The sequence below is a fragment of the Serinus canaria genome, chromosome 1 (genome assembly GCF_022539315.1).
Source record: "Serinus canaria isolate serCan28SL12 chromosome 1, serCan2020, whole genome shotgun sequence".
In the NCBI taxonomy this organism is placed as follows: domain Eukaryota; kingdom Metazoa; phylum Chordata; class Aves; order Passeriformes; family Fringillidae; genus Serinus; species Serinus canaria.
Genome location: NC_066313.1, coordinates 75,879,438 through 75,906,903, shown reverse-complemented (window position 1 = coordinate 75,906,903; position 27,466 = coordinate 75,879,438). Strand labels below are relative to the sequence as shown.

At 37.1% G+C, this 27,466-nt stretch overlaps 1 protein-coding gene across 1 annotated transcript in view; it reads right to left on the bottom strand.

The window, feature by feature from the left end:
• PCCA (propionyl-CoA carboxylase subunit alpha) overlaps window positions 1–27,466 on the bottom strand; it is a 270,532-nt gene that overhangs the window by 209,482 nt on the left and 33,584 nt on the right. The window contains exons 5-6 of the mRNA XM_050975683.1: window positions 21,827–21,940; window positions 20,261–20,314 (exon numbers count right to left, since the gene is read on the bottom strand). Coding sequence (XP_050831640.1) covers window positions 20,261–20,314; window positions 21,827–21,940 — 168 coding nt within the window. The remainder of the gene's footprint in view (window positions 1–20,260; window positions 20,315–21,826; window positions 21,941–27,466) is intronic.

The following is a 27,466-nucleotide window of genomic DNA, read 5'->3' as shown; positions in this document are numbered from 1 at the left end:
GCAAGCTCTATACCATCCTCCTAAAACAGTAACTGGTCCCATCATGGAAACTTGTAGAAAAATTAACACTGCCTGTTGATCACTCATTAAAAAAACCTGTCTTTCCCAATTCCAAACCAAGTATGCCTTTAATCAGCTGAAAGATGGGAAAGATCTGCTCCAAATTAGAAATTCTAACAAGCTGCAGAGCTATTGCTGAAAAACAGTTCTGCATCAGCAGAACTCCTCTCCCAAGTCTCATACTTCAGGCTCTACCTGAATCATCACAATCTCGAGTAAATACAAAGTAAGCATGGTACTATGAACATAAAAGGATTAGCTTGGCAACATTTTAAAATAACCAAGAATCACCACTTCCAGTGAGAAATAAGTCATTATTTTAAATATGGTGTCATAATGATCTCTCTATGTTTATTGCAATAAAAGATTTCATTATCTGCTTGAAGACAAGTTAAATTAACTCCTTTTCTATGTCCACGTTTCAGTCTGTGTATATTTTTTAACAAAACCACAATCTGAAGCATGTATTTATTAGTCTCTGTGTGTAAAATTGATACTCATCATCTCTCCAACAAATTAGAAATTAAAAAATAAAAGAACAAAACTAAATGAGAACTGACAAGGGAGCTAGACATGAAATAAAAGTAAGTAATTTGACAGAAGATATTCACCTACAAAAAAAGTACATAGAACTAGAGATGGTGGTTGGGACTGACTTCTTTTAGAAGAACAAACAAACAAAGATCCTGGCTCCCAAGATTTTCAATACAGGAAAGAAATGTGAAAATAAGGAACTCATTAACTCATGTCTGGAATAAATAAAGTTTTCCACTCTGAATAGATATACATTCCAAAAGAATTCAAAAATATTATGTATAGGAAGGGAAAGTTCCAAAAATATAGAAACCAAGACCAATATTGCCACTTTTCCAGGCAACCATGCCTTCTAATTTTAAGGACTACAGCAGAGATATCAGGTCTCTAAACCTGTAGGGTTATATGAATTAATATAAAGAGCTTATTCTTTACAAAAATAAAACAAAAGTTACATTAAGTAGTCTCTTAAGCTTACCTTGCATCACAAGCATTATATTGCATAATAATTATTGGCCTTTGCTGGTCACATTTTAAATAAGTTTTATGTTGAAAAGCTGCTAATAATGGAGGGCACAAGACACTTCCCACTAAAAAAGCTGAGAAGAGGAGAGACCAATGCCCGTACCTGTAAATATGGGTATTTACCCAGCCACAAGGACTGCTTGCATGTCTCCATTTTTTAAAGAATGGTAAGGATTGAGACCTTTTTTTGTTTGCAGGCACTAAGGCATTTGGAGCCCCAGGTTTTTCTTCCTTGTTTATTTTTTTAGCTTATCCCTTTTTATCTTTCTTTAGAAGCAAACAGAATTGGAAGAAGGGGAAAAGGCATAAACCAGCTTTTCACTACACATGTGCACAACATCAAGCACGACAGGGATGTGGTGAGCATAATTGGTTTCTTTGGATTTTGCTGTAATACAGATGAAGTCAACAACGGATATTAGTGATATTGTAATGGAATTACATTTATTATAATTTACATTATCCATCATTACACTTAAAAAATTGAGAGCCATTTAAGTGTTAAACAGTCCAAAATGTGATTGAAGATGTTTCTATCTTTGATCTTTCAAGCAAATTTTCTTCAGCTCCAGGACTACATCTTCACTGCTATTTATCCTTCAGCATTAGATCAGAAAACACAGTTTTGTGCAAGGAGCAAATCTCATCTTTGCAGACAGTTCATACAAGAGTTCTTGCCATTCACAAAATTAAAACTACATTCACTCTATAATCTCAAGGTCTTCTTTGAATGTATTATCTCTCAACTAGTTTACATAAGTCTACATATTTTAAAAGGTATTTTACATTTTTGCTGTCTAATAACAATTCTCTCATGGTCCATTTACCATATCTTTTAATGAACAGGTTGAATACATTGGTGAAAGGACAGCTTCTGTTTTACTCTCTTATATGGAGCTCCAATTCCACAACAAATCTGAACCCCATTACTTTAACCTCCGAAGAAAAATTGATTTGACAATGCTCAACATATTAAACATTCTTCTCTTGGTCCAAATACATATACCATTTATTCATATGATGGGCTTTTGTAATCCAAAAAGGAATATATACATCACCTTGCATACTGTCTTGTAGCCAGTTTAATTTCTAGAAAGGCATGAAGAATTAAGACCCTTAACTATCACACATAAACATTATTATCCAGTAAATGTTAGCTGCTTTAGTAATGGAAAGTTATAGTACATAAACAGTTCAGACTGGGGTTTTTTTTAAAAATCACCATGATATCTGAGCAGCTTCAAAACTCCCTGGAAGACGACACTGGATCCTTGTTTTAAGGAAGTATCTCCATTACCAGCTGTTACAATGCAGATAATGTAGCTGAATGCTAAATTCCTTTAAAATACCCAATTCAAAAAAGCAGCATGAGATACCAATTTCTTGACACCTAACACCCTTCTTTTGCTGCCCACCAAACCATCTCAGATGTCTTCTATTGTTTTGTGACAATTTTAAGACTGAGGTTAAAGTTTTTGTACTTTGCAACAGTACAGCTTTCTGACCAATCTCTGTTTTGGAATAATTAGCAAAAACTACTACATTATAATGATACCTGTAGCTTTCACTGCAATCCTCAAAATATGGTCCAGCATCAATAAGAAATACATGACAGTAACATAAATGCCAGATCAAACCAGGAGCCTTATACTCAAATAGAAGTAAGCAACCAGAAGTTAAATTTAAACTCTTAATAGTAACAATTATTTGACATCACCTGTATCACTGGCATTCAACTATCACAGCAACAGGGGCTACAAAATTTTATTTGTCCATGCTGAAATCTCATCATTACCCAGGCTTTTCATTAGGCAAGCTCCATCTCCATTTCAACTCCAAGTTATTCCTACAGAAGTTTTTCAGTCCAAATACTTTAGGAAAATTTGTCATTCCTAGAATGGAATCCCATCATCAGATTTTATTTCGCTCCACCAGACCAAGATATAAACATGCTACACCAGAAACTCCTTAAAAGGGAATTACATTTTCTTATTCCTAAAGGCTCTGTTTTCTTTCATTGTTTTTCAAAGGCAGTTGCAATTGTTGCACTTTTATAGTACTGTCTAGCAAGACTGATGTGCCATTAATGACATTGAGGATATATGGCAATATAATTTCATTCAAGGAGTCACAGATTCAGGAGACCATTCCTGCACTGAATGACAATGCAGGCTTTTTAAGAATTAGCTGAACTAGAATCTTAATACACAGACAAGAACTTATGGGAGATTGGGTTGGTAGGGTTTTTCCATCTCCTCTTCTGTTTAAAATTCAAAGATTTTAAACTTTGATCACAAATTTCCTAGTCTCCTGTACTGTGAAAATAAAATATATTTGTGTATTTCCTCTAAATCACAGAATAGTCAGAAACTGGAAAAAAGAAAACCTACCAAGAGGAAGAGGGGTAGATAACATTGGGGTTTAACTCAAGAAGAATGCCTGATTTTGTCAGTCCTCATGAATGATACTTTTTCCACAGAAATGTGGCAGAATGCTAAATGATTCAAAGTTATATAGACTACAGTCCGTGCATGAACATACTGCAGATATTTTATCACTACTTCTTCAATTTTAGGCTGTAATGGAAAAGTCAAACTGTAAATCCAAAGAAAAACAGTTCTGTAGTATTCTGGCACTTGGAGCTAAAACAATAGCCTGAATTATATTTGGAACATAATGTGCAAGCATGCATTAATACACTCATCCATGGATACTTATGTGTACTCAACTCTTCAAGGCATCCTTTATGAATATTTTGGTGCTATGAGGCATGCAGTGTCAGATTTGTATCTGTTATTTTTTAAACAAGCAAATGTTTTCACATTAAGTATATTGCATTAGAAGAACAGATACTGAAATTAACATATTTAAGTTACATCAGAGTGAAAAGAACTTGCAAAAGCAACAGGCAATTTACCAGAAATAATCAAAGAAAAAAACATTCTAAGAAACCAAATACAAATTTATTTAAGAGACTCTTGGCTTCTTGCTGTAGGAGTTGTCTGAACCTCCCATCTCTTTAATCGTGGAGGCTACTTAAAAATTTCTGTGTCAGTCAGGAGCAGTACTGAAATACAACTATAGTAGCCCACTTTCAAAATTCTGAAAATCCATTTAAAGATACCAGTAGGGGGTAAATTAAAGCCATAAGCATTGGGAAACTAATAATTTGAAAAATGTACAGAGGCAATGAAGCCTAAGGTTATCAAGCAGTAAAATGACTGGAAAAGTGTTTTGTATAGTTGGAAGTAACTAAATACAAAAAAACCAAAACCTTTTGTAAAACAAAAGAAGATACAATTATAATCTACTACAAAACCTAACATATCAGACACAACATCTTGTAAATAAACCATTAATATCTTATCACACACAAATTCTGGTATAAGGTGTAGTCGAAAGACAGAGACAGCCTATACAAGGGCAGAACCCAGAACAGCCTTTATTTACTCTTTAGAAACTCGAATATACATTTGTCAAATTCTAAATCTCACTGGACTCAAGTCTTCCACTCTAAAGATTTCTTGCACAAGAATTTCCCTCAGCATTTACAAAAGGCCAGGCCTTTCAGTAAGAAGAGTTCCAAAAGAACAGCGGTAATACTGTTTCAACTGTTATTCACAATAAGGTGAAAAGGAATTCCATACAGCAGCTGGGAGGCTTCAGGTAACAACTGAAGCAGAAATGGAAGCCACACTGTACCATGCTAAGCATGGTATAGCATAAATGAACCATTACTATTCTCATGAAAAAGTTTGCATATTTCAGTTCATAAGCCATGGAAAACCTCAATTTGCACCACCTTCTAGAGAGAGTCTAGCTGTCAGGTAATATAAAAACTCATTACAGTCAGAGCACACTCCACCCAAAAGATGCCCAAACGATCTGAAATTGCTCCTTGGAGCTAGAAATAGGCCATATTAGATAAGTGCAAAGACCACTTATCTCCTGAGCTTCCTGTGCCTTCTAGATGACATTCTAGAACACAGAAAGACAAAAAAACATGCAAGGAAGTAACAGGACAGAATCCTCTCCTGCTCAGCTCAAGAGCAACAATATATTTTTAAAATAAATACATTAAAATGCATAAATTCACAAATATTATAGAAATGGACACAATTTCACAGATAAATTAAATATACACATGTCCAGTGCAAGGTTTGAATACTGTCTGATGCCAAACACTAAATAAACACAAAGAAATACTCAGTCTCCAAGCAAGGTGAGAGTCCCATGTAAACCACCAAACAACTATGTAATACAGAACTCTGTGAATGCCTACACACACAAGACCCAAATTAAATTCTTCATTCAGGCATTTCTTACCTTTTGAGTAACCTGTTGTTAAATAGCCCGATATTATTTTCGTATGGTGGCTTTGAATTTAAAATTAAGCACAGCTTGCTAGCTGATGATGTCTTGCCCGAAAGTCCGGGCAGCGAATTTATTCTTCCTGAATTCCAGCCTGAGCAAATTAACCAACTTCTCTTGGTGGGATAGGCGGAAGCACCACTCTGCAGCACACCTGCTGCCTGCCTTTGAAAAGCAAATTTACACATGGGATTCCTGAGCAGCCCTTTTGTGCTAGGAGGCATGTTCTCCCTATACAGATAACGTACCTTCACCTTTTGTACATGCAACAGCTCCCACAGTATTTGCATAGTCCACTACAGTCATTTGACAAAAGAAGTCACAGCTTTATAATATGGCCGCTATGGGAATTATTTATTCACATTATTAAAACAGAACCCATGAATAAAAGTACCAGTCTTACAAAATTCAAGTGTTTCAGTTTGATACCACCTTAAAATATGTTCTTCCTGCAAGCAGAATAAAAAAATACACTGAAAATAAGAGATGGCCATATCCCATATCTATAATTCTCTGGCTTCCTAAACTCGTGCCTGAGTTATGTATATTTATTGTCTTCCCTAAGACTCAAATTTTTTAATCACAGTTTGGGATACAACAATTAATACATGAAGTATCATATATGTCACAATAACAAAAACAAATACAGCAACTTGAAAATTATACTTCGAACATTGCAGTATGAGCTGCATGGATGTTGAATTCCCTAGATGCCTTCTACCAAAAATGTCCTTGAAGACAAATATTTGGTTATGGGCTATACCAGCTTGGCTGATCAGAATCTGCCTCTTGCTCTACAGAAAACCAATTCTAAATTTAAACTAAGAGAACAAACAACTCCCTAAAAAAACCCCAGCTAAATGACTGACCTGTCATAGGAACATCCTACATTTTTATATCAGATCCTATTCCAAAGACCAAAGGATCATTCATTACTCAGAACCACCTTTAGTGTGATGACAGCTTTGCCCCAGCATTCACAACTGTAAGCCATAAGATCCAGAAAGCAAACAGTTCCCCTGCCTTTAACAACTGCAGAACCCTGCAGATAAATATATACAATAAACAATGCCTTAGGACACAACTCCATGTTACTTGGATGACTAGGGATGGCAGTAGCGTCCACAAAAGGCACAGGATGCGCTTTGTTAGCCATCAGGAAGCACATACAGCTAGGCAGGAGTAGGTGAGAGCCAGAGGACCTATTCAGTAGAGACTAAGGCTCCAGCTCAGAAGCCTGCCCTACCATAAACCTTCAAGAGGAAATCTTCATTGAAAGCACTCTTAGCCCCCCCTCCATTTGATCCAGAGTCACAGTCCAGTTCTAAGACAATCTGCAAATACTTTATGACTTCAGTTGCAATGAAAAAGAAGCTAAAACTGTTCTAAGTTTAAGGGATAAAATGTTCTCCTCACTTTTGTGCAAGTTCTACTGAGGCAACCTCAACTGTTTGCTGGTCTCAATGACTTTGCCACGCAAGTATCTCCAGATTTCTTAGAGAGCAAAGAACATACAAGCGTCCTAACCACGAGGCAAAGTATCTCACACAAGTTCTTTTTCAAGAAAAAAACAATTTTCCTCAGGTTTTTTTATAACAAGACATGAAAAAAATTCTGGCTCACAACCAAAAGAGTTTTTCCAGTAAGATCCATAGATACTAGATTGAGTTACCAAGTAGTAAAATATTTGCTGTCTAATCACAATCTCAATTATTGAATTACCACTGTAGATAGCTCCATGCTAACACAAGAAAGGTAAAGGACTCAGCCTTTCCAGACAACCCAAAGAGCTACTTTGCAAATTATCAATAGGAATTCCAAACCTGACCAAGGCAGCTATGAAAATATTTTCAGCGTGTGAAAAATATTCAAATGGCTCTACTCTCTACAAACATTCTCATTTAAATATGTGCACCCAATGTTCAGATAGAGTAGTAAAAGGGTTCACAGATTCTTACACAAAAAACTGGCAGGTTTTATTCACAAGAATGTTCTGGAATATCTTTTACTGGTTTTCCCCCCATTCTAAATGTTTAATGCATTCCCCATGCCCAAACTGTAAGTAACTTGAATATAAACAGTGTTCACAATACCTAAGAGTGAAAGTGGGAAAGAGTAAGCACCAGTACTCTTTTGCAAGAGCTCTGAAGAACATGTCAGTATGATCCTAACAGGCATCTGGAATAAAAATGCTTCATTGCCTGTGTACATATGTAAATTCAGCAATATCTATCCTTTCGGACAGAAAATATATGCAGGCCTCTCTACAAAGGAAAGTATAATTTCACAGTATAAGTTTCCACATAGTGCTCTGAAAATAGAGTATCTTGGGAAATAGCAAGAATATCACTCCATCAAGAATACATTTAGCTAATCATACGGTTTTATTACCAAACTAAGCTGTTGTTACATAAAAGCATCAATTTTCCTCCAAATGCAACCTTTATTTTGCATCTGAATTGCCAACCACGATGTGACTGCATCCTAACACACATATATTTGCCATTATTGCAGTGAACCACACACATCTTCAAGCCAGTCAGTAGGAGATGAGGCAGAGGAAAGAAGAAAGTATAAGAAAAAATATTCACTGAGATCCCCATCATCATGATCTGAGAGCAGGAACCTGCACAGCCTGTAAGATCATCTCTTTCTGGGACTCACTGCACTAGCATTACTTTTCTGTAGCACTTCTAAGTAAGTAACCTAATATGGATTACATTAGTAATCTAATGTACCACATCCTTGTATTAAGAGAAGGCCTGCTAAAGGAGAAATTTTGAGGAAAATTATTGTAAAAGTAGTCACAAAAGAAGAGCAGTTTGAGTGTAAATCTACCTGAAGTAACCTTTCTAGACATCATCTTTGCATTTTTCTGCTGCTTCATGCATTACTAATCAGTGGCCCACTAGAAACTTCAGCACCAACTGAAAAGCCTGGCAGGGTATTTGGCTTTCAATTCTTCTACTCAGTTTATTCCCAACACAAGTATATTCATCAGGCTTAAAAACAACTCTTGAACAAGGGCAGCCACTCAGCAATGAAATGTAAATTACTGACATGGGCTAAAACCTGCACTTGCCACTGCTAATGAGCACATTAAAGGGAAAAAAGCTTACTAGATATTACTGCAACCTTTTCACTTAACCCTGTGTGTACTGAAAGCCATAATTGAGTATCAATTAAAGAACTCAACTCTAAACAGTGAGACAGTGTTCAGCAGGTGTATGCTTCCTACACAGTTCTGATACAAAAATCAGGATGATGGACAAATGTGTGCACACTGATAACAGGCTTATTTTTAATCTTCCATTAAAATTTCAAGATATCAGTAAAAAAAATCATAAACATGACAACATACATAAATTTCCAGGTTTACAACATTAGCAGTGCCAGATCTTAGGTGATCAAATAAAACAGGATTTACTGCCAATAAGCCCCAAGATTAGCGAGTCAACTTGTAGCAACTTCTCCCTTCCTATTATGCACACAGGGAGGTAAAGACCCTGAAAATAATCTTCTCCAAACAGCAATGGCCTGAAGAGTCACAGAAAACAACACCTTTGCCTCCAAAGCCTCTAACAGTGATGCAACTCCATAGTGCAATAAAAGCCCTACCAGCTATATTCACTCTAAGTTTCAAAGCTTTTAATAATTCACACTATGAGTGTTGCAAGAAGCTACAGTAAACTGACATTCTGGAGAAGGGGGCGACAATTTTTTCTGGAAAACTACACCCATACAAAGGGGATCTTCATATTTTGTGGATGAAAAATTATTTAAGATTATTCGGTTAAGCAAGTTCTTCAAATCCTTTACTAAATAACATTTTTTATAAGGACATCATAAGCAGATGGCACTCAGAACTGACTTTCAAAAGCTAAACTAGGTACCTGAATCAGCCTAAATTAGGAACCTAAATCCCTCTCAGTAAGGTTTCTGTCTAATACTAGTTCAGCTATAAGTAAGTTAAAAGCTTATCAATTTCAGTTGCTTATTTTTTTCCTCATACCCTTTACCCCAATCCCAAGCTACCATCCCTTTGAGTCCGCCTTCATTCTGAGTAAGGCACAAACTTGTTTCTGCTAGAATCAGCTGTATTAGCCTAAAGACTTTAATAGGAGAGTTAGGAGCAGGGGATATATGATTTGTTTAAGCAAAGATAATTTTAACAGGACAGGTTTACAAAGTGACGAGGTGTCACTGTCATCCCAGCACATCCAAGGAAGTCAATAACCCCTCAAAGGGACAGGCAGTAACAAGCCACTGGGAACAGCAATCTCTTGGTCACAGTCAGAACTGAGGTCTGGTCACACAGCTCAGTAACCAGATCCTTAGGAGCTGAACACCAGTTGGCCTTCAGGGAACAAGAAGCACTTACTATGTTCTACACAAAACACATCACCTAACTTAAGGAAATCAACACTTACACTTGTGTTAGTTCAAAACTTCATTGCTAGAACATTCCGATGCTAAGTACTTCGGCCACTTTCCCCATAACTCTAGCAGGAATTGTGCAGTACATTAGGCTACCAATGTTATTGATGATTTTCATTCAGTCTGAAATAGAAATGAATGAAACATACTGTGAAAATAGACAAAGCTTATTTGTAAGCAAACCTGAAGGCAGTGAAAAGGCAAACACATGCATAAGAATGAGCAGGAAGTATTTTAAAGGAATTTTAAAGAATTCCAGGGAATTCTTTAAAAGATCTGCAAAATGAACAAAATGAACCACTGAACACAATAAGGTGGCTGCAAGCAATCTATTAAGTTCTTACTCTTACCTGGGGGTCATGATTCCTGCTGCACTCAGTAAAAGCTTTCATTGACAAAATCTGACAAACGAGGTAAGCCACTATTAAGTAGTGCTTATGTTGATACCTTCATAGTTTTTTGTTTGAGCAACTCTCCTGTGAGGAAATGCTGAGGGAGATGGGACTGTTGAACCTGAAGGAGGCTAAAGGGGAGCTCCATGTATATAAATGCATGAAGGGAGAGTGCCAACAGGACAGAGCTAGGCTCTGCTTAGTGGTGCCCAGTGACAGGATCAGAGGCAAGAAGCACAAGCTGGAACATTGGAAGTTCCCTCTATCTGGAAACATTTTTTTGACTGTGAGGGTGGCCAAACACTGGCACAGGCTGCCCAGAGAGGCTGTGGAGTCCCCATCCTTGGACAGTCAAAAGCCTACCAGACATGGTCCTGCCAACCAGCTCTGAGTATCCCTACATGAGCAGAGGGATTGAACCAGAGGGATCCCCAGAGGTACCCTCCAATCTCAACCATTCTGTGAAATAAAGACTGTATTTGAGAGCTGCAGTAGAAACCAGGTCCAACGGAATTATGCATTCTATAAACATACAATAAAAATGTGCAACCAGCTGGAAGTTATTGTAACAATCTAGAGAATAGTAACTGAATGACTGAGAAGTTAAAGCATCATTAAACAGGTTAAAGACTGAAAAACCTCATTTAACCCTGACATGCCTGAATATGATGTCTTAATTCACTTTCAGCAACCAACTGTATCTGGCATATCAGCAGTGATTCTCTCAACACACAGAGGTAACTGGAGCAGTTCTCACACTTGCTAGGGCCCCGTGGAGGGAAGAGGCGTAAAATGGGAAGAGACGTACAATGCCAAGTCACGGTGAAATAGGAAAGAAGCCCCTCTCTTCTGCCTTTTGGACCCCAGCTTATGTCTCTGTAACCCCATAGGTCACTTCTCCTTAACCCCTGCTATTGGACAGTTGCTGATCTCCCCTTGCCCTATATAATGGGCTGCTTTAGCCCATTCTGGTTAGAAGAGCCGTTGCTGGAAGCCTTCACAGACCCCAATAAAGCCATCGCTGTGGAACGTCTGGACAGCCTTCTCCTCTCTCAGATCTGCCTGCTGGCCAGCCTGCAGCAACACCTTAGCAAGCAAAAGAGCTGGAGTCATAAAAAGAGCTGATAATCACTAAAAAGAGCTGATAATCCTTATGCTTGCTAAAGGTAGCCAGCGGCTGAGAACAGCTTGGGTTTCGGGCAGTCTGTCCCCAAAGGGCTGAGCTATCCAGCCCGTGCTGCCTGCTCGGGGGCAAACCTGCTCTCAGCAGGAGGCTGGAATATCACACCACAGAGAGCACCCAGCCCAGAGAGGTTATATGACAGTCTCTTGCCCAGGAAGCAATACTGGAACAAGGGAATCCACAAGGGAATCCTATAGTATACTAAACAAAGAAGTAGTAGCTGTAGAAACTATTCAAAATATTTTACAACTTTACAGTTCGGAGCAACATAACATACTGTACAGATATTAAGCACCTATACAAAAGTTTTAATCAAGACAAATACAAAAATATAAAAGAAACCAAACAGATATATAAAATAAATTATGTTTATAAAACTAAGTTCTAATTGGTTTATAAAACTAATCTAATTCAATATGATGTTATGTCCTAATTTCAATAAAATATTTCCTGAAATAAGATTACAACCAAAATATGTACCATGAAAAACAAAGCTCCCCACAAAAAAAAAATCTGCCCAGTTCAAAATAATAGGTCATCTTTAGAAACATGTTAACCAAAAACCTTTCAGCTAGCATCCTTTTCCACAGCTAGAGTAGAAGTCACTAAAATTTCAGAATCCACTAGAATTGAAATCAGAAAGGGCCAACTATAGGGTATGAATTAGGTATGAAGACTAAGCAGGGTGCTGTCATTTTTAAGTCACTAAACCAAAACACACATATACATTCTATCCTCACAACAATCACAGAAGACTGAGGTAGGAAGGGGACCACTGGAGGTCTTCTAGTGCAACCTCCTTGCTCAAGAAGGGACTCCTAGAGCAATCCTCCTAGTAATCCTACTCAGGATTACTTCCACACAGTCTTTGAATATCTCCAGGGAAGAAGACTCCACTTCTCTCAGCAACTTGCACCAGTGCTCAACCACCCTGACAGTAAAGATCATCTTCATGTTCAGGTAAAACTTCCCATCCATCAGTTTCTGCCCATCTCCTCTTGTCCTACTTCTTGCACCACCAAGATCCTGACTCCATTCTCTTGGCACCCTTCCTTCAGATACTTACAGACATTGATGAGGTCTCCTCTCCGCTATCTCTTCCCAAGGCTGAACAGGTCCAGCTCCCAGAGAGATGCTCCAGTCCCCATATCATGTTTGCTGCTCTCCACTGGACCCACTCCAGGAGTTCCTGCCTCCCACATACTGAGAAGCCCAGAACTGCACCCAGCACTCCGGATGTGACCTCACCAGGGCTGAGCAGAGGAGCAGGATCACCTCCCTCATCCTGCTGTCTATGGTCTTCCCGATGCACCCCAGCATACCATTGACCTTCTTGGCCACAAGGACACTGCTGGCTCATGGACAGCTTGCTGTCCACCAGGACCTTCAGGTCCTCCTTCTCAGAACTGCTTTTCAGCAGGTCAACCCAAGCTAAACAGTCTTCAAGAATTTAATTTTAAAAATTCCGTCAAAAGTAAATCACCTCCTAGCCTTGGGATGAAACAGACATAGCATGTTCATATCCCTCCTCATGTAACACACCACTGTCAATAACAAAAGCCCTTGTGTACAAAAATACAGCAAGTTATAAGAAGACACCTTGGCTCATAAAATGTGTATTCAGTAGACTGATTTTAGTCCTGTTGCAATTAGTTTTCAGCAACAATAGAGAACAGAATAGTCATATTGTGATACAGAAAATGATCCTACCAAACACATTATTGCTTCAATGTATTTCAACTGTAAGAATGCACCAAAAAAACCCCTTTACTAAGTTGCACTCATCTTTCAAGTCAGAATTCATTTTCTTGATACACATTTTATGAAGAATACATATAAGCTTAAGTATTCAATCTGTAATGTAATGTACTGAACACAGATCATCAATCATTACAAAATACATAATTTCTTAAGATGCAGGCAGAAAACAGAAGTGATAATTAAGGAAGCATTGTTAAATTCTAAGCTGAAGTTTCATCTGCCTTGCCACAAAAATAAATTAGAATCTAACAGAAGTTGTTATTGCAAAGACATCTCTTAATCATTCATGGTTAATCCAACTCCACTATTATTAATGGAACATTTAAAACTGATTTTAGAAACAGAGAAGGACATCACATTTGCAAGGTTACCACACAAGCTTACATCAGTTATACAGAATAGGACAAACTAACAAATAATCACAGAACTTCTAGGTTGGAAGAGACCTAACTGTAGATCAGAATGGTCAGAATTTACCAAAAACAGAGAATCTTGTCTGCATGATTTCAAATCAATAGTAAAGAGGCAGAAAGTGAGAGGAAATAATATTACCTGTGTAAAAAGAGAACTACATAATATTTCATTTGCATATCTTCTATTGCAATGAGGAAAATGCATATTTCCTATTGCAATGAGGAAAAACACAAGTACACACAGTTAATATAACTGCAGTGTGGAAACAGAGCAGTACATTTTCACATTCTCACAACCAGACAGCAACAGTGAAAAAAAGAGGACAGAACAAAGTATTTCTAAAGAAACAGGAAGGATTCCTGTAAGTCTGGAAGTAACTACTATTGCAGTGACACTGCACATCAAGCAATAATGAATTGTTACAAATCAGGTATCCACGAATCCATTCATCTGCAGAACCACACACCCTAATATAATAAGCATGCCAAAGTACTGCTGTTAAAAGGCATCTAATAAGAAATATTAAATTACTTACAATAGCCCATCTAGGCAAAAATTTCTCTAATATCTTCTTTAATCACATGCACAGCATTAAATCATTGGTCCAGAAGCCATGCAAGTCCACAGTTCATCCACCAAGAGTCTCAAGTTGCTAGACACTACTATTCAAATCAAGAGGTTTTGTGCTTGCACTTTCGCTATGGACAGTTGCACATGTTAAAGCTTTCCAACTAAGCAACTTGAAGAATCAAGACATAGCTTTAAAAAACACAAGTAAAAAAAATAGGTCAAGACTGCCAAAGCATAGGAGTTGCCTAATCACAAAAGAGATCAAGAGAAAAAATATTATTATGAAGTCTAGACAAAAGAATAAAAAGGGAGGAGAGTACTTTTGTCAAATTACATGAATCTTTGACAAAATACTACCCTGCATCTTTAAATACATGCATATAGATTATACACATGTATATCCACAAGATCTGTAGATATGCATCCTAAGACTTAAGTTTAGGCATACACCTGCCCTTGAAAGAAATGCTCAAACTATATACAGCAGTTCTCAAGATAGCTATTTGAAATTTGCAATAGGGTAGAACTGGCATCAATTTGTTTTGTTGCATAACAATCTTAAACAGGACACCGATGTAACATAACCCATCAAAGGCTTTTAGCAAAGGTATTTGAAGTTTTCTTCAGTAAAGGAGTAACACAGCCTTCCTACTTCCACCCTAGTAAGTGCTAATCAGACAGTTCAGATGACTCAATTTAATTTTTCTAGCTCATATGGACTAGTATTTTCTGACAAACACCGCCCATGATTTAATACACACACTCTTTGTTTCTCCCATGGTTTTTACCCAACCTGATACAGGAGATTTAGGTTCTTTTTCTATGAAAAAAGGTTTGCTCAGAATTAAATACAAGATTACAAGTAACACTCAGAAGTATTCTGCCTCAAAATAAAATAAGCATCAAAATTATAAGTTCACAGGCAGAGCTCTTCTGGGCAGCAAAGTGGTGATCTGTTCACTTAGGCCAGTACATTGCCCAACCTTTATTACCCTGTACAGACAAAACCTCCAGTTTCCTACAGACAAAGCACCTCAAGCCACCACAGGCACTGGTAGCAAACACACCGCTGGCTTTAGTAGGCAATGAAACTCTGGCCTGCAAAGCATAGTGTACAAAACAGACATTAAAAGCTCTGTATTCCCTACTCCTTCAAGTATACAATCTCTGCCATAAGCAGCTTCTTGATACCAACTTCCACTGCCTTTTTTTGGACCACCTTTTCACAATCTGGGAAGCACAAATGCTAACCAGTAACAAGAGTTGTCAGGTAAAAAGCTAATGCATATGGGAACAGCATGAGAATCACACCAAATGTTTATCAAAAATGTAACATCCACTGAACCACAAGGAAGGAACTTCACAATTTGCTTACAAGTAACAAAGCCATGCACAACAATGGTAAAGAAACACTCCTGCCAGTAAGAGTTTACATTTTAAATTGAGAGAATCCCATTATTAGCTGTGCATAGGTCTGTAGATCCACCTGCACAAAGCTCTTCACAGATCAGACATGCGTCCCCTTACAGAAGGTAACACAAGCTGTTCTTTGGTTTACCTTTTCCTTCTCAAACTTAGCAGCCATTTACAAACATGTGATCAACCATTTCCATATACATTGTTCACCCATTTATTTCAGACAATACATTGTTGGGATTTTTAATTCCACCAAGAATGTTAATCTAGCTTCAAAGGTAAGGAGAAATAGCACTGGGTGCTTTGTTCTCCCCCAGTCATGTCAAACAGTAGCTGTTAAAAAGGCACAAAAGATGTATACAATCAGGTTTCACTAGGAACTCCAAAAAGATTCATATCTTATTCCAAAATTGAATGCTTTTTTCTCACCATGTTTATGGCTTCTATCCCAAGGAGTGGATTCTGGCAGGAGGCAGTGGCTGGCTATTTTTGCATCAACAGAGCATCAGAATATTGTCAAGGCTGCATTCAGAAAAGAATATTCCAGATAAAGGCTGCATTTGTAACTAATTTGCTATCATTTTCAGATAATTTTATGCACATATCAAATCATTTTCTTGGAGGAAATACAACACAATCCACGACCTTTTATGAAAGCACAAATTCTATCACATACATCCAAGACATCAAAATACACTGAAGATTTATAATCTTGCAAACTGATATTTTTCTTACTAAGCTTACAAAATCATAACTCAGCTGATTTGTTTCATTTTTAGCAGTAGCATCACAAGGGACTTTCATGGCAGTCAGTAAAGTGGAAGTTCCTTTAAATTAAAAAGAAAATTGATCCCATTATGACTAACTGCAATGCAGACTCACCATGCATAAAGGTCTAAGTGCATAATTACTACCAGGAAGCAGGAAAGGAACATAACATCAACTGCAGGAGTAAGACTTCTACTTGCTACTAACACCAGCGAGACAAACAGCCACACTGATTCTGGAATAATGATCGTGCAAGCCAATCACACACTTGCTTGCTTCTCACTGTTTTCTCACCCAGACCCAAAAAAACCCAAACAAAACCAAAATAAAATGAAATAAAATAAAATACAAACAAACACCCAACCAAAACCACAACATAATCAGTGGGACCATGGGCCAATCTTCCCAAACAATTCAGCATGTTAAGAGACCCAACTCAGCATTCCCATCCCCCCACCAAAACAGCTGCAGTGGAGGTTTGCAAGCAAGGAAAGAAAAATGGCAATTTCAGAAAAGTATATCTTTCAATTACAGGTCAACCAAAAGGCTCACCTTAGGCCTACCTCCTTCCCAAATTCCAAAGACCTGCTTTAGGTAACAGGTGACAGAGCTTCTAAAAAAATGTCTGTATTAATTTTAAGAAATAGGAAATATTAAGCAAGCTAACCTAAACACAGAGGTCATTAGCAAACTCTTCTAAAGCGGGAAAGGAACAAACTGCTCTTGCAATTCTGCATAGCATCTGGCAAAGGATACTAGCAATTTTTATTTAATGCAGCAATATATTTTAACTTCACCTCAACATTTATGACAATACTGAATATTATGCAATTATTCTTTGAAGGAGGGAAATTATTTACATGAAAATATATTTGAATGCATAAACTAAAAGTACCAACTTATTTGCAGATTTTAAGGAAATACACCCACTTACATAAACCCATATTTTGTTATTCTACATAATGTTATCAGCATTATCACAAAATCATCCAAAGACTCCATGTTCAAATACCAATCTTTAAGAAATTGACTCACTTCAGTATAAATGCCATGGATCTCTTTTCTGTCAGCCAACAAGAGCAACCAGAGTAGATACACAAACAGGACTGAATTCTCCAATTTGTTTACTGAATCACAATGAACAACATGCCAGATATTCACCCACTGACTCTTTTTTGGAAATTTTGTTTTGGAAACAAAGGATCACTTCCTTGCCCATTTTAAGAGAACAAAATTAAGTTTCTGAAGAAGAAAAAAATTAAGACCAGCAATTTTCAATACTCTAAGAATCTATAAAATACTTCAAAAGTACTGTCTACAGCTGTATCCTACTCCATGAGTCATTCAGACAATAATGAACAAAAAGACATGCTTGTGTTCAAATTGCACACAGTGGGATTACATGTGAACTGACCCTCCATGCATTAATTGAGGACAAAATTTTGCTTTGAGCTCATTACTATTCTTTCAGATATACTGGCAAGTTTAGAAAGTTTAGCGTCCTTCTCAGTTTCCCAATTTAAGAAGTTTGTTTTAAAAGTACAGACGCGTACCAGGAAATTAAGCCCAAATTCCATAAGTTCCATAACTACTTTCAGTGCAAAAGAACAAAATAGTGTATATACAAAGAACAGGATAGGGAGAAAGAAAGCAGAACAAAAATGTCTTCTGCAACTTCACAACAGTTTAACAACATAACAGTTACAGTCTTCAATAAAGAGAAGAAACAGCAGGCAAGTTTTCCTCCTAACTATATAAATCAGAGTGTCTTGAAAAAAATATAAGCAGCCCTCGGGATAAAAAGATAGATCATTTCACCAGTTCTCACCAGGGGTTAGATCTTCTAGAACCACTGACATCAAGAGAAGCATGATTATGTCTTAATTGAGTCTTTAAATAGTGCATTTCAGAAAGCAAAATCACATTACCTTGTTTTATTATATTTTTAGAGAACTGAACACACTGTGTTTCTGAAACATAATTAAAGCTATTTTGAGACTGCAGCACCAACCAAAAACTCAAACATGTTTTTAGTCACCACATTATTTCAGGAAATTGTTAAGAAACTTTCCTACGATCTGAGTGAAAAGATGAGAAATAGGAGGGTGGAGAAGATCTACAGGAAAGTGTACTTTCTCCATTTCTGCTTAATCCTGCCAAAAAAATTGTTCCCAATTCACATCACCAGTATTGTAACTAACATTACCATACCATTTACATTTTATTGTTAATAACAACCACACCACTGTAGAATGTGCCTGGATCATAGTAATAACTACCAAATTTCCATATTCAGCAGCAAATCAAAATACCATAAGCGAACACTTCATGAAATTTTTTTCTTACTAAAAACCAGGAACTGCCAACTAAAGCCAGTTATCCTGCTGGTCTAATCCATTGAGAACAGAGTTTGTTATAAATTAAGCCAGGAATCTTCCCTGTATAAAGAACCTCTGGTATACAAAAAAGAACAGTGATAAAAGAAAGCTGCTAAACTGCATTAAAAAAAACATGTAAAAGATTACCCCAGATTTGGTAAATCCTGGCAAACACCAAGTGTTTAGAATTCCTTTCAACTTTAACATCACCAGCACACAGCAGGGTGTACTCAGCAGCCCACAGAACCTGCACTTGTTTTTGTCTAGGAGCTTTAAAAAAAATTTTAAAAAATCACAGCAACTGAAGTATGAAATTTTTAGATTTCATTCTCAAATAGTCTCCTTAATGAGCAGGTGGTATCCTCTAACACCAAATAATCAACTAAAGAGTAAGGGTCATTATTAAAACTAGAACTCAAACCTAAAGAAACATAGACAAGGAAGGTACGCGGAAGACCTCTTTTACAAATGCTAAGGACAAAAGAATCACCATTCAAGAATCACATTCTTCATCTAAGTTGTTTATCCTGAATCAAAAAGGTGCAGATTTTTCTCAAAAGCAGAAACAAATTTCTCTTGCTGCCTGTAAAACTAGGTATTTCTTCAGCTACATGGTTCATTTACTTCATAACAAAGTAGCTGCAATGGCTTTTTACTTTGAACTTCAACCTAGTATGTGCCTGTCCTTATTCTGAGAAAAATCAGTAGACAGTAACACCTGATCTGCAGTGGCTACACATACAGCATCCACTCAGGACTTTGTTCAAACAATGTGAATGCAACTTCCTCCAAGCACTGCTCACACTTTTGAGCAGCTGCATGAAAGCTTTTGGAAAAAAAATAAAATCTGGCCATATAATCAGTTCACAATATACAAAAACCTTACTAAAATAAAGAGATTTTAAACAATAATTTTTATAAATTCAGACAAAGTAAAAACAGCACCCTCTTGACTCTTTGGTCCTTTCAGAGAATGCAGCTTCACAATACAATACCACCAGCAGAGAAGCCGATTTTTAAACAGCTTTCTATTCCCATCCCAAAGTGCAGTTCAGCACCTTCTCAGGGCTGCTGATACAGCTGTTCACCAGCTGTGCTACGAATCACCAAGATGATCACTTAAAACCAGATACTTTTAACCTAGATCATTTCAGTGACCCAGTTTTGCAGAGCAGCCTCATAAACAGTCCATGCATAAGTGAAAATCCTGAAAGGTTTTTACATCCTGGGTAAAGTTCTTACAAACAGACTTCTCCCAAAAGAAAACTCAGCCTGCAATTACATCCTGAAAATGCAAGGAATTCACATGTACAGAAAGCATATTGAAATCCCCTATGTTAAAGTATCTTTTAGATTTGCCTTGAGTTGGTAGCTTGATTCCTTAGATACCTTGAAACAAGTATGTGCCATCTATGGCATCAGTTACAGCCAAGCAAATAAAAATAACTTACCAAACGTCTAGCAAATTCTTTATTTTCCGAAAGAAATCCATATCCTGGGTGTACCTTGGAAGACAAAATAAAAAATTCAAGCTGATTGACTTCTGAAACCAGACACCAAAGTCACTAGCACGTTTTCAGGTACTGGGGATGGTAGACTAGATCACTAAGCATTTAAACAGGTTGAGTACCTTCAGAAACTCTCTTAACACTGATTTTTCTGTCCTAACTCATGTTGTTGAGCTATCATTTCTGAAACAAACTGTCCTTATTTAACTAGGAGAACAGGGCTGCCTGCAGAGCAAATGGAGCTGTTTGAAGAGCAAATGGACATTACCTTTGGTGATTTGCCTTTTGCTCTTTTTAGCTCCATTGCAGATTTCCCCAAATATGCTCATCCACACTCTCCTCAGTAAGCACTATAAAGTACTCTGTATCCCAAAATATTTCCAGCCCTAACCACAACAATGGTGCACAGGTCCCCAGTCATAAGCTCCCTACCTCTAATGATCCTGGCTAGAAAACACAATGTACTCTCTTCATTAGTCTAAGTCAAGCATCCTGTGTGCCTCATTTGCTACTCACACCCCAATATACATTCAACCTAATGACTTGACAGGAGCATGAGAAAGTTTTCATTTCACTTTTCTGCTTACTTTTTGCAAGTCGCATAAGATTCTTGATCTAATATACTCTAACAGACAAAGTGTAAGCCATTTTATTCACCTCTTTTAAAGAGCCAATAACTGGGTTTCATATTCAGAAACTCAAAGGGAAGAAAATACTGGTTTTGTTTCTGGCCCCTAAAGGCACTGTACCAAAACATCATCTTAGAAAGAAATCACAGTGCTGATCCAGCTGTTCAAGGGTAGTTAGTGATGCTGATATATACACATCAAATTTCATTTTAATAAATGCTCTGTGTACAGTAGCTCTGAATAATACATTCATTTCAGTGACAGAACAAAGAACATTAGGAATGCGAACATGACTACATATTAGTTTTTCCTACTGATTCCTGTTAAGCTTTGAATCTCTGGCCAACTTGGAGGGAAAATAGGCAGACTTGCCCACATTTACACAAATAAGCTAATGTGCATTTTGTAAACCTTCTGAAACAAAAGCAATTACAGGATGCACCATATACCTTCCTGCAAGTAACATTTATACAATATTGATAGCGATTCAAATGAAGTTTTTGCTTAAACCTTTCTGGACACACTTTGTAAAACGTTCAAAAAAGCCATTATGGCATATAAAGGGTTAGCACTCAAAACTAATTGGGATTTTTTTTTTCCCCCAGCAAATTTGGAAATGAACTGAAGCTGCTCCCTGGTGTGAAAGCTGAATCCAGCAGCCACCTGCAGGATCAGCGACCAGTGCTGCCAGATGCTACAAAGCCTTTGATTTCCAGTAGCGATTTCAGACACATTTAACTCATGTGACATGAACTAACTGGAATAGCGTATTCAATCACTTCCCCCCCCACACACCTTTTTAAAAAAAAAAATACAAACTCTGGCTTTTCTGCTTTCTGTATATGAAACAGCTGCAGCAGATAGACACATTCAGACTCACAGCTTGGGCCCTGGTTTTCCTAATGACTTCCATGATGGCATCCATGTTGAGGTAGCTTTTGCTGGTGGGAGCTGGGCCAACACAGACAGCTTCATCCGCCATTTTCACGTGAACCTGAAGAGGCAATAGTCTGCATTAACAGATGCTCCCAGCAAAAATAATTAACAACACCCAGTTACATGCACACAAATCTGATGGTGTCAAAGATCATTTACATACCATAGCCACTCTAAAATACACACTGAAATTACCAACACTGGCATACAAGTACTTGCACAGTAAATCTCATTTCATTTAGCTTTGAGTTTAAGTCACTTTCAAAATGTTTTATTGTTCTAATACATTATTTTATATTTGATTAAATAAAACCAAGACAAATATAATTTCACCTTCCTATATGTAAATTCAGACTAAAAACTATTTTGTTACTTGTAACCAGGGTAGTCTAATATCTTAATACTTAATAACAAACATTCATGACCAGTTCTAAGCAGGCTCCCCATGAAGTTGGGGATAATTAGAGTGAATTGAATGAAGGGATGCAATGAGTGTCCCTGCACAGCATCAGGTCAGCACCATGCACAAATTAAAGCCAATGACTAAAGAGTTCAATATCACTACACGTGAACCAGAAAATCTTGAGAATTATTTAAGCAGGCTCATGTTTGATTTCTAATCCATTGTATCCTCATTTATATGCATTTGCCAAATATATTTTAGCCAAACAAAAAAGGGACAAACATCTCCAACATTTTACCAAGAATACTAAAATAGCTAGGTTTGGAGTTAGAAGTCTTCTTATATCTCACAAGAATGCTTATCTTTAAGTTTAAAAAGTTTAATTAGATAGGTCTTTAACATGTTTTCAGAGTTCAGAATACTTTTCTTTCAAGTAAGATACAGATATAACCATGAAAACAAACAACCAGTTTTTCCTCATTCTGCTTTTTGTAAGCTCCCTTACAGTATGTATTTAAGAAAGCACGCCATCGTTTAAACTGTGTAAGATTGTTAGCTGTCAGTAAGACTTATTTAGAATGACAATTTGACATTTCCAATGTTTACCAATTTTTAAAATTATTTGATATCTTCAGTATTTGAAACTGAAAATATATTATCTAAAAATCAGTGCTCTTTTAGAAAATTAGTATTAACATTTGAGAAATATAAGACCCTGAGATGAGTTCAGCTGGCCAAAGCATGGTATAAATAACACCAAGCTTGTGGTTTTGGTCCCTGTACAGATCGTTCACTTAAGAGCTGGACTCCATAATCCTTGTGGATCCCTTCCAACTCAGCATATTCTGTAATTCTGCACAATATTTTTGGTTTTATCAGAAAATTTTGTTCTTTGTGAAAAGGAGTTTTATTTGCAAGTAGTATGAAGGCTGTCAAGTGTGTCCAATGAGTTAGAAGTTACATAGTCTGGATACACTATTGGTTCATTCAAAAGAAACAAGGCCAGAAAAATCCAAAAAACATCTACAAACACTGACAAGCAGCAGTGAGGCAATATTTTGAACAATACAATGAGAAATAAGTAACAGGTAAATATAACAAATGTATAAAAAGGAAGAGAGCCACTTATTAAGCACTTTCATTTTTTCTTCAGTTTTATTGACCTTTTCTGAACTTGAAAATGTTAATCCTACCAACAAGAAGCATATTAACTTACCACCAAATCCCATGTTTCTTTCTGGAGGCATCTCTTAAATAGCTTCTGAATTTACTACATTCTTAAGTATATAAGAGTTCACATAACCTCCTGGAATCACCACACATTTCACATTTCAACTATTGCTTCTATAAAGTCACAACTGTTTTGTTTAATCACTACAGCATTGGTCTCACAATATAAATAGAACAAAACAAAAAAAAATCTTAGAGCAGTAGCACAGACAACCATGCAGTGGTTTTTGCGCTTTTTAGCACACACACCTTAGCAACTAAGTAATCTATTTTGATCAAATGCTATCAAGATTAGCCTGTGTCATCCTTCCTGCAGCACTAAGTTGAAGAAACAGCAGCTTTATCTCAATGATCAGTTTATATGCTTATAGTAGTTCTGAATCCCAATATGGTGTACAGTTCTAAACAAAGTCATTCAAGCCTAAGCTTAATTAAGAATGTATGTTTTACAGAACCAAAAGCTTCCTTATAGAAAAGGACGAAATAGTACTAGCTGTTTCTAGGTATCAAGATGAAAACTCCACACCCACCCGCTTGCTGCACTAAGACACCAATAGAGTCCCACTAGTACCAAAAGCAGCCATAGAAGATACTGCAAACAAATTGATTTTATACATTAAACAGTCTTGTGCACTTTTCCCCAGTATTCCCCCACCCCTTTCTGAAATATGTTGTTGCTATTCAGCTCTTTGGAGTTTCAACTCTTCCTTTCCCACATTACCCTGTAACCGGGTAAATCCATTTCTCTTTGCTCACCTTACTGCAAGTTGTTGGTGCCTTCTCTTGTTCAGTGCTACTTCAGCCTTGAATGCACCAGACAAATCTCTCAAAAAAAAGAGGCCTCCATTTGACCTCCACTAGTTCAAAACCTCCAGATTTTCAGGATTCAGTGACAGCTGGGAGGATTTTCAGGATCCAGCCCCATCTAGGGGGCTTCTAATATCTACTTTTATTATGAGTTCATATCTACCTTTATTGTTAGCAAACCAGCACACATAAACTGGAAATCTGCTACTTAGTAATTCATAATGACAATTCCCCTTAGTGTTTAAATTTCTTTGACACTGCACTGTATGAAGAATACCCCAGATATTGTAACACAAATACGTCAGATTCTTTTGTATAGTACAAATGTAATTACTAGCAAACATTATAACAAAAGCCATCATTTGAGTCTACATGACAACTGAAACTTTCAGCCTACTACCAAGGGCTGCCTACCTCACACAGTCATTCAGTAAACCTTTACCTCTGCAGAAGCTAACTCATAACACAAATCTTCCTAGACAATACTAAGAATCCAGCAACTCCCCTACCTCAACCACCACAAATTTCAAATATATTGATTTTCAAACTCAAGGATTGCTTAAGTACTTGACTTAAATCACACAATCCTAGGTATTCAAAACCTGTCCCTAACAGCTAAAATCTCAGAGGTGTAATTTATCCCTTTTCTGTTTTAGTTCACAAAAAAACCCAATGTCAACCAAAATAAAGAAGGAAGTCCCAGGAGGTTCTTGAAAAAATGCAATTCCTTCATAAATATCTGAATTGACCCTGCAATCTCAAGCATGAATGGGTAACAACAAAGGCTGGAAAACAGTTGAATCTAAGTGCTTAATGGTTTATACTACAGTTTTTAATCATATTGGGCTACCCGGGCCTCAAGAGAAGTCTCAAGCAGCTACCAAGGACTTGTTATGTTAGAGAATACAAACAACTGGAAATCATGGAAAGACACTGTGTGTGCAAAAGCAGTTTAATTTCTGTAAAAGTTTTATACTTTAAGTAGTCTAGTTCATAAAGGCTGATTATATTTCTAGAACAACAAAACCAAAACCTACTGAATTTTCATTTTATAGAACCTCAATCTAATCAAAAAACTAGAGACTAAATCCAGTCACCTTTGGAAATCCAAACCAATCACGAACAGCCAACCAGTTCATCACACTCCGTATCTATGAGAAATAAGCTACTAATAGTAAAACTCTGGATTCAACAAGGAGCCCTAGCAGAACAACATTAGAAGAAATACTATTAAATGCTGTAACTATTTTAAGATACTAAGTCAACTGGAAATAATTTGAAGTACAACAATTATCTTATTACACAACAATAAGCTTATTCTTCCAGAAGCAAAGAGCACAGAAGTGGCCACTGGCTACAAAACTAGTTTAGGTCCAGAAGCCACCTTCATGGCAAGGCACCTGTATCAGCAAATCCTGCCACATCTTTCCACAGGAACAGCTTCACGTTTCTTCACCACCTTTGCAGCAAATAGGCAAGTCAAGCAAGGAGTCCATTGGGGATGACTTGCCAGTTATTTTCAGCCCGGACTGGTGTTAAGCACCACTCCAGGCTGCAGCAGCTCTCAGGGTGCAGAGTGCAGTAAGAGGTGATAACAGTAGCAGCAATTGGGCTTGGAGATCCTTCTACATTTCAATATTTTAGGAGGACTTATAAGCCAGGTTTGATGCCAGGGTTTGGCATCATACTCCAGAAGACAAATACATCCATAACCCAAAGTTTTGGATATGAGCACCACAAAAATAGTCAGTATCTGCCTTGCAGACAACCCAATTTAGAAGGGCTGCAGTGAATCAGAGCTAGTACATACCCAAATTACCTAGGTTATGTTAGCTCTCCTTTATCCTGGAGAGTGATACACAATCATTTGATATTAGCATGCTCTCTTGTATAGCCATACTCTGAATTTATTGAATTATCCTCATAATTAAACCTGTATCTTAAATAATTTCAAAAAATCAAAATTAATAACTTGATATCTAAAATATACATTGGTCTCTTAGAGGCATTCTGTTTAACACAGCAGTATCAAGGTAACCTTCTCCAGGGCCACTCAGCGGCTGCAGATCAGTAGTTGGAATCTACATTATAAACAAATTACATTTAAATACACGTCTCTCAACATTTAAACACAAAAGTTCTCAGCATGAACATAGAATGTATTAAAAATTATTTTAAGGCAAAGAAATAAACCGCTTTCAGTGCATTTACAGTCTATAAAACAATCAAAGACACCAAGATAATGTACAGATCTCTAGCATTGTAATTATTCAGCAGCTCAAGCTTGTTACCTTCTTAGGGATCTGCTTCATGACAAAAAGTGCTTTTCTCCCCACAATCACTCATTCTCATTTACTAACTCCAAAAAGTAAATTGTCAACATAGAAAAATATATGTACATGCATTTCCTAATGGAGTGTTTAATATCAGCTGCATAGTTTCCACAGATGATTTTATATACTTCAGCAGTTTCTGAGGCTTATCATGTGACAGATGTAATTTACTTCAGTGTAAATGTCTAATTAACACATACACACACATACACTCCCTTTTTCCTCCATCTCTGAGGAGGTAAATGTCTGGGATTCCCCAGTGTCCCTGTTTTTCAGAGTAGGTCAGCCTACACATCACCAGGTCTCAACACAAGTTGATATTCACACAGCAGAGACAGTTTCACTGAGTTGCAGGCTACATTTTCCTCCTGATTCTTCTGTGCTGTTTCAGAATTTATATTATAGGGAAACTGTTATACCTGCATATACAGTGCTAATCAAACCTAAGAAGCAATTAAAACAACCTCAGCAAAGAGAACACTTTTGTTTGGTACACTAGATAAGATTGAGCATTGTTCAGACAAAGAAATCTAATCAAACAAGTCATTCTCCTTTTATAGTTCAAATCAATATTACACATTGGAACAACATCCGTTGGTGTAAGTGGATTCACTTAATTGGCCCAAACTGCATAATACCGCTCAGCAAGACAAATCACAATTAGCTCAACCCATAAAATAGGGCTAATGAATAAATCCTTTGTAAGTTAGGTAAAAAAAAAAACCAACCACCTCAAATCTTGCCAGCACCATTGCCAAAAGAGACAGACAAAACAGAACAAAAAGCCTGTGGCATTGAACAGTCTTGAGCC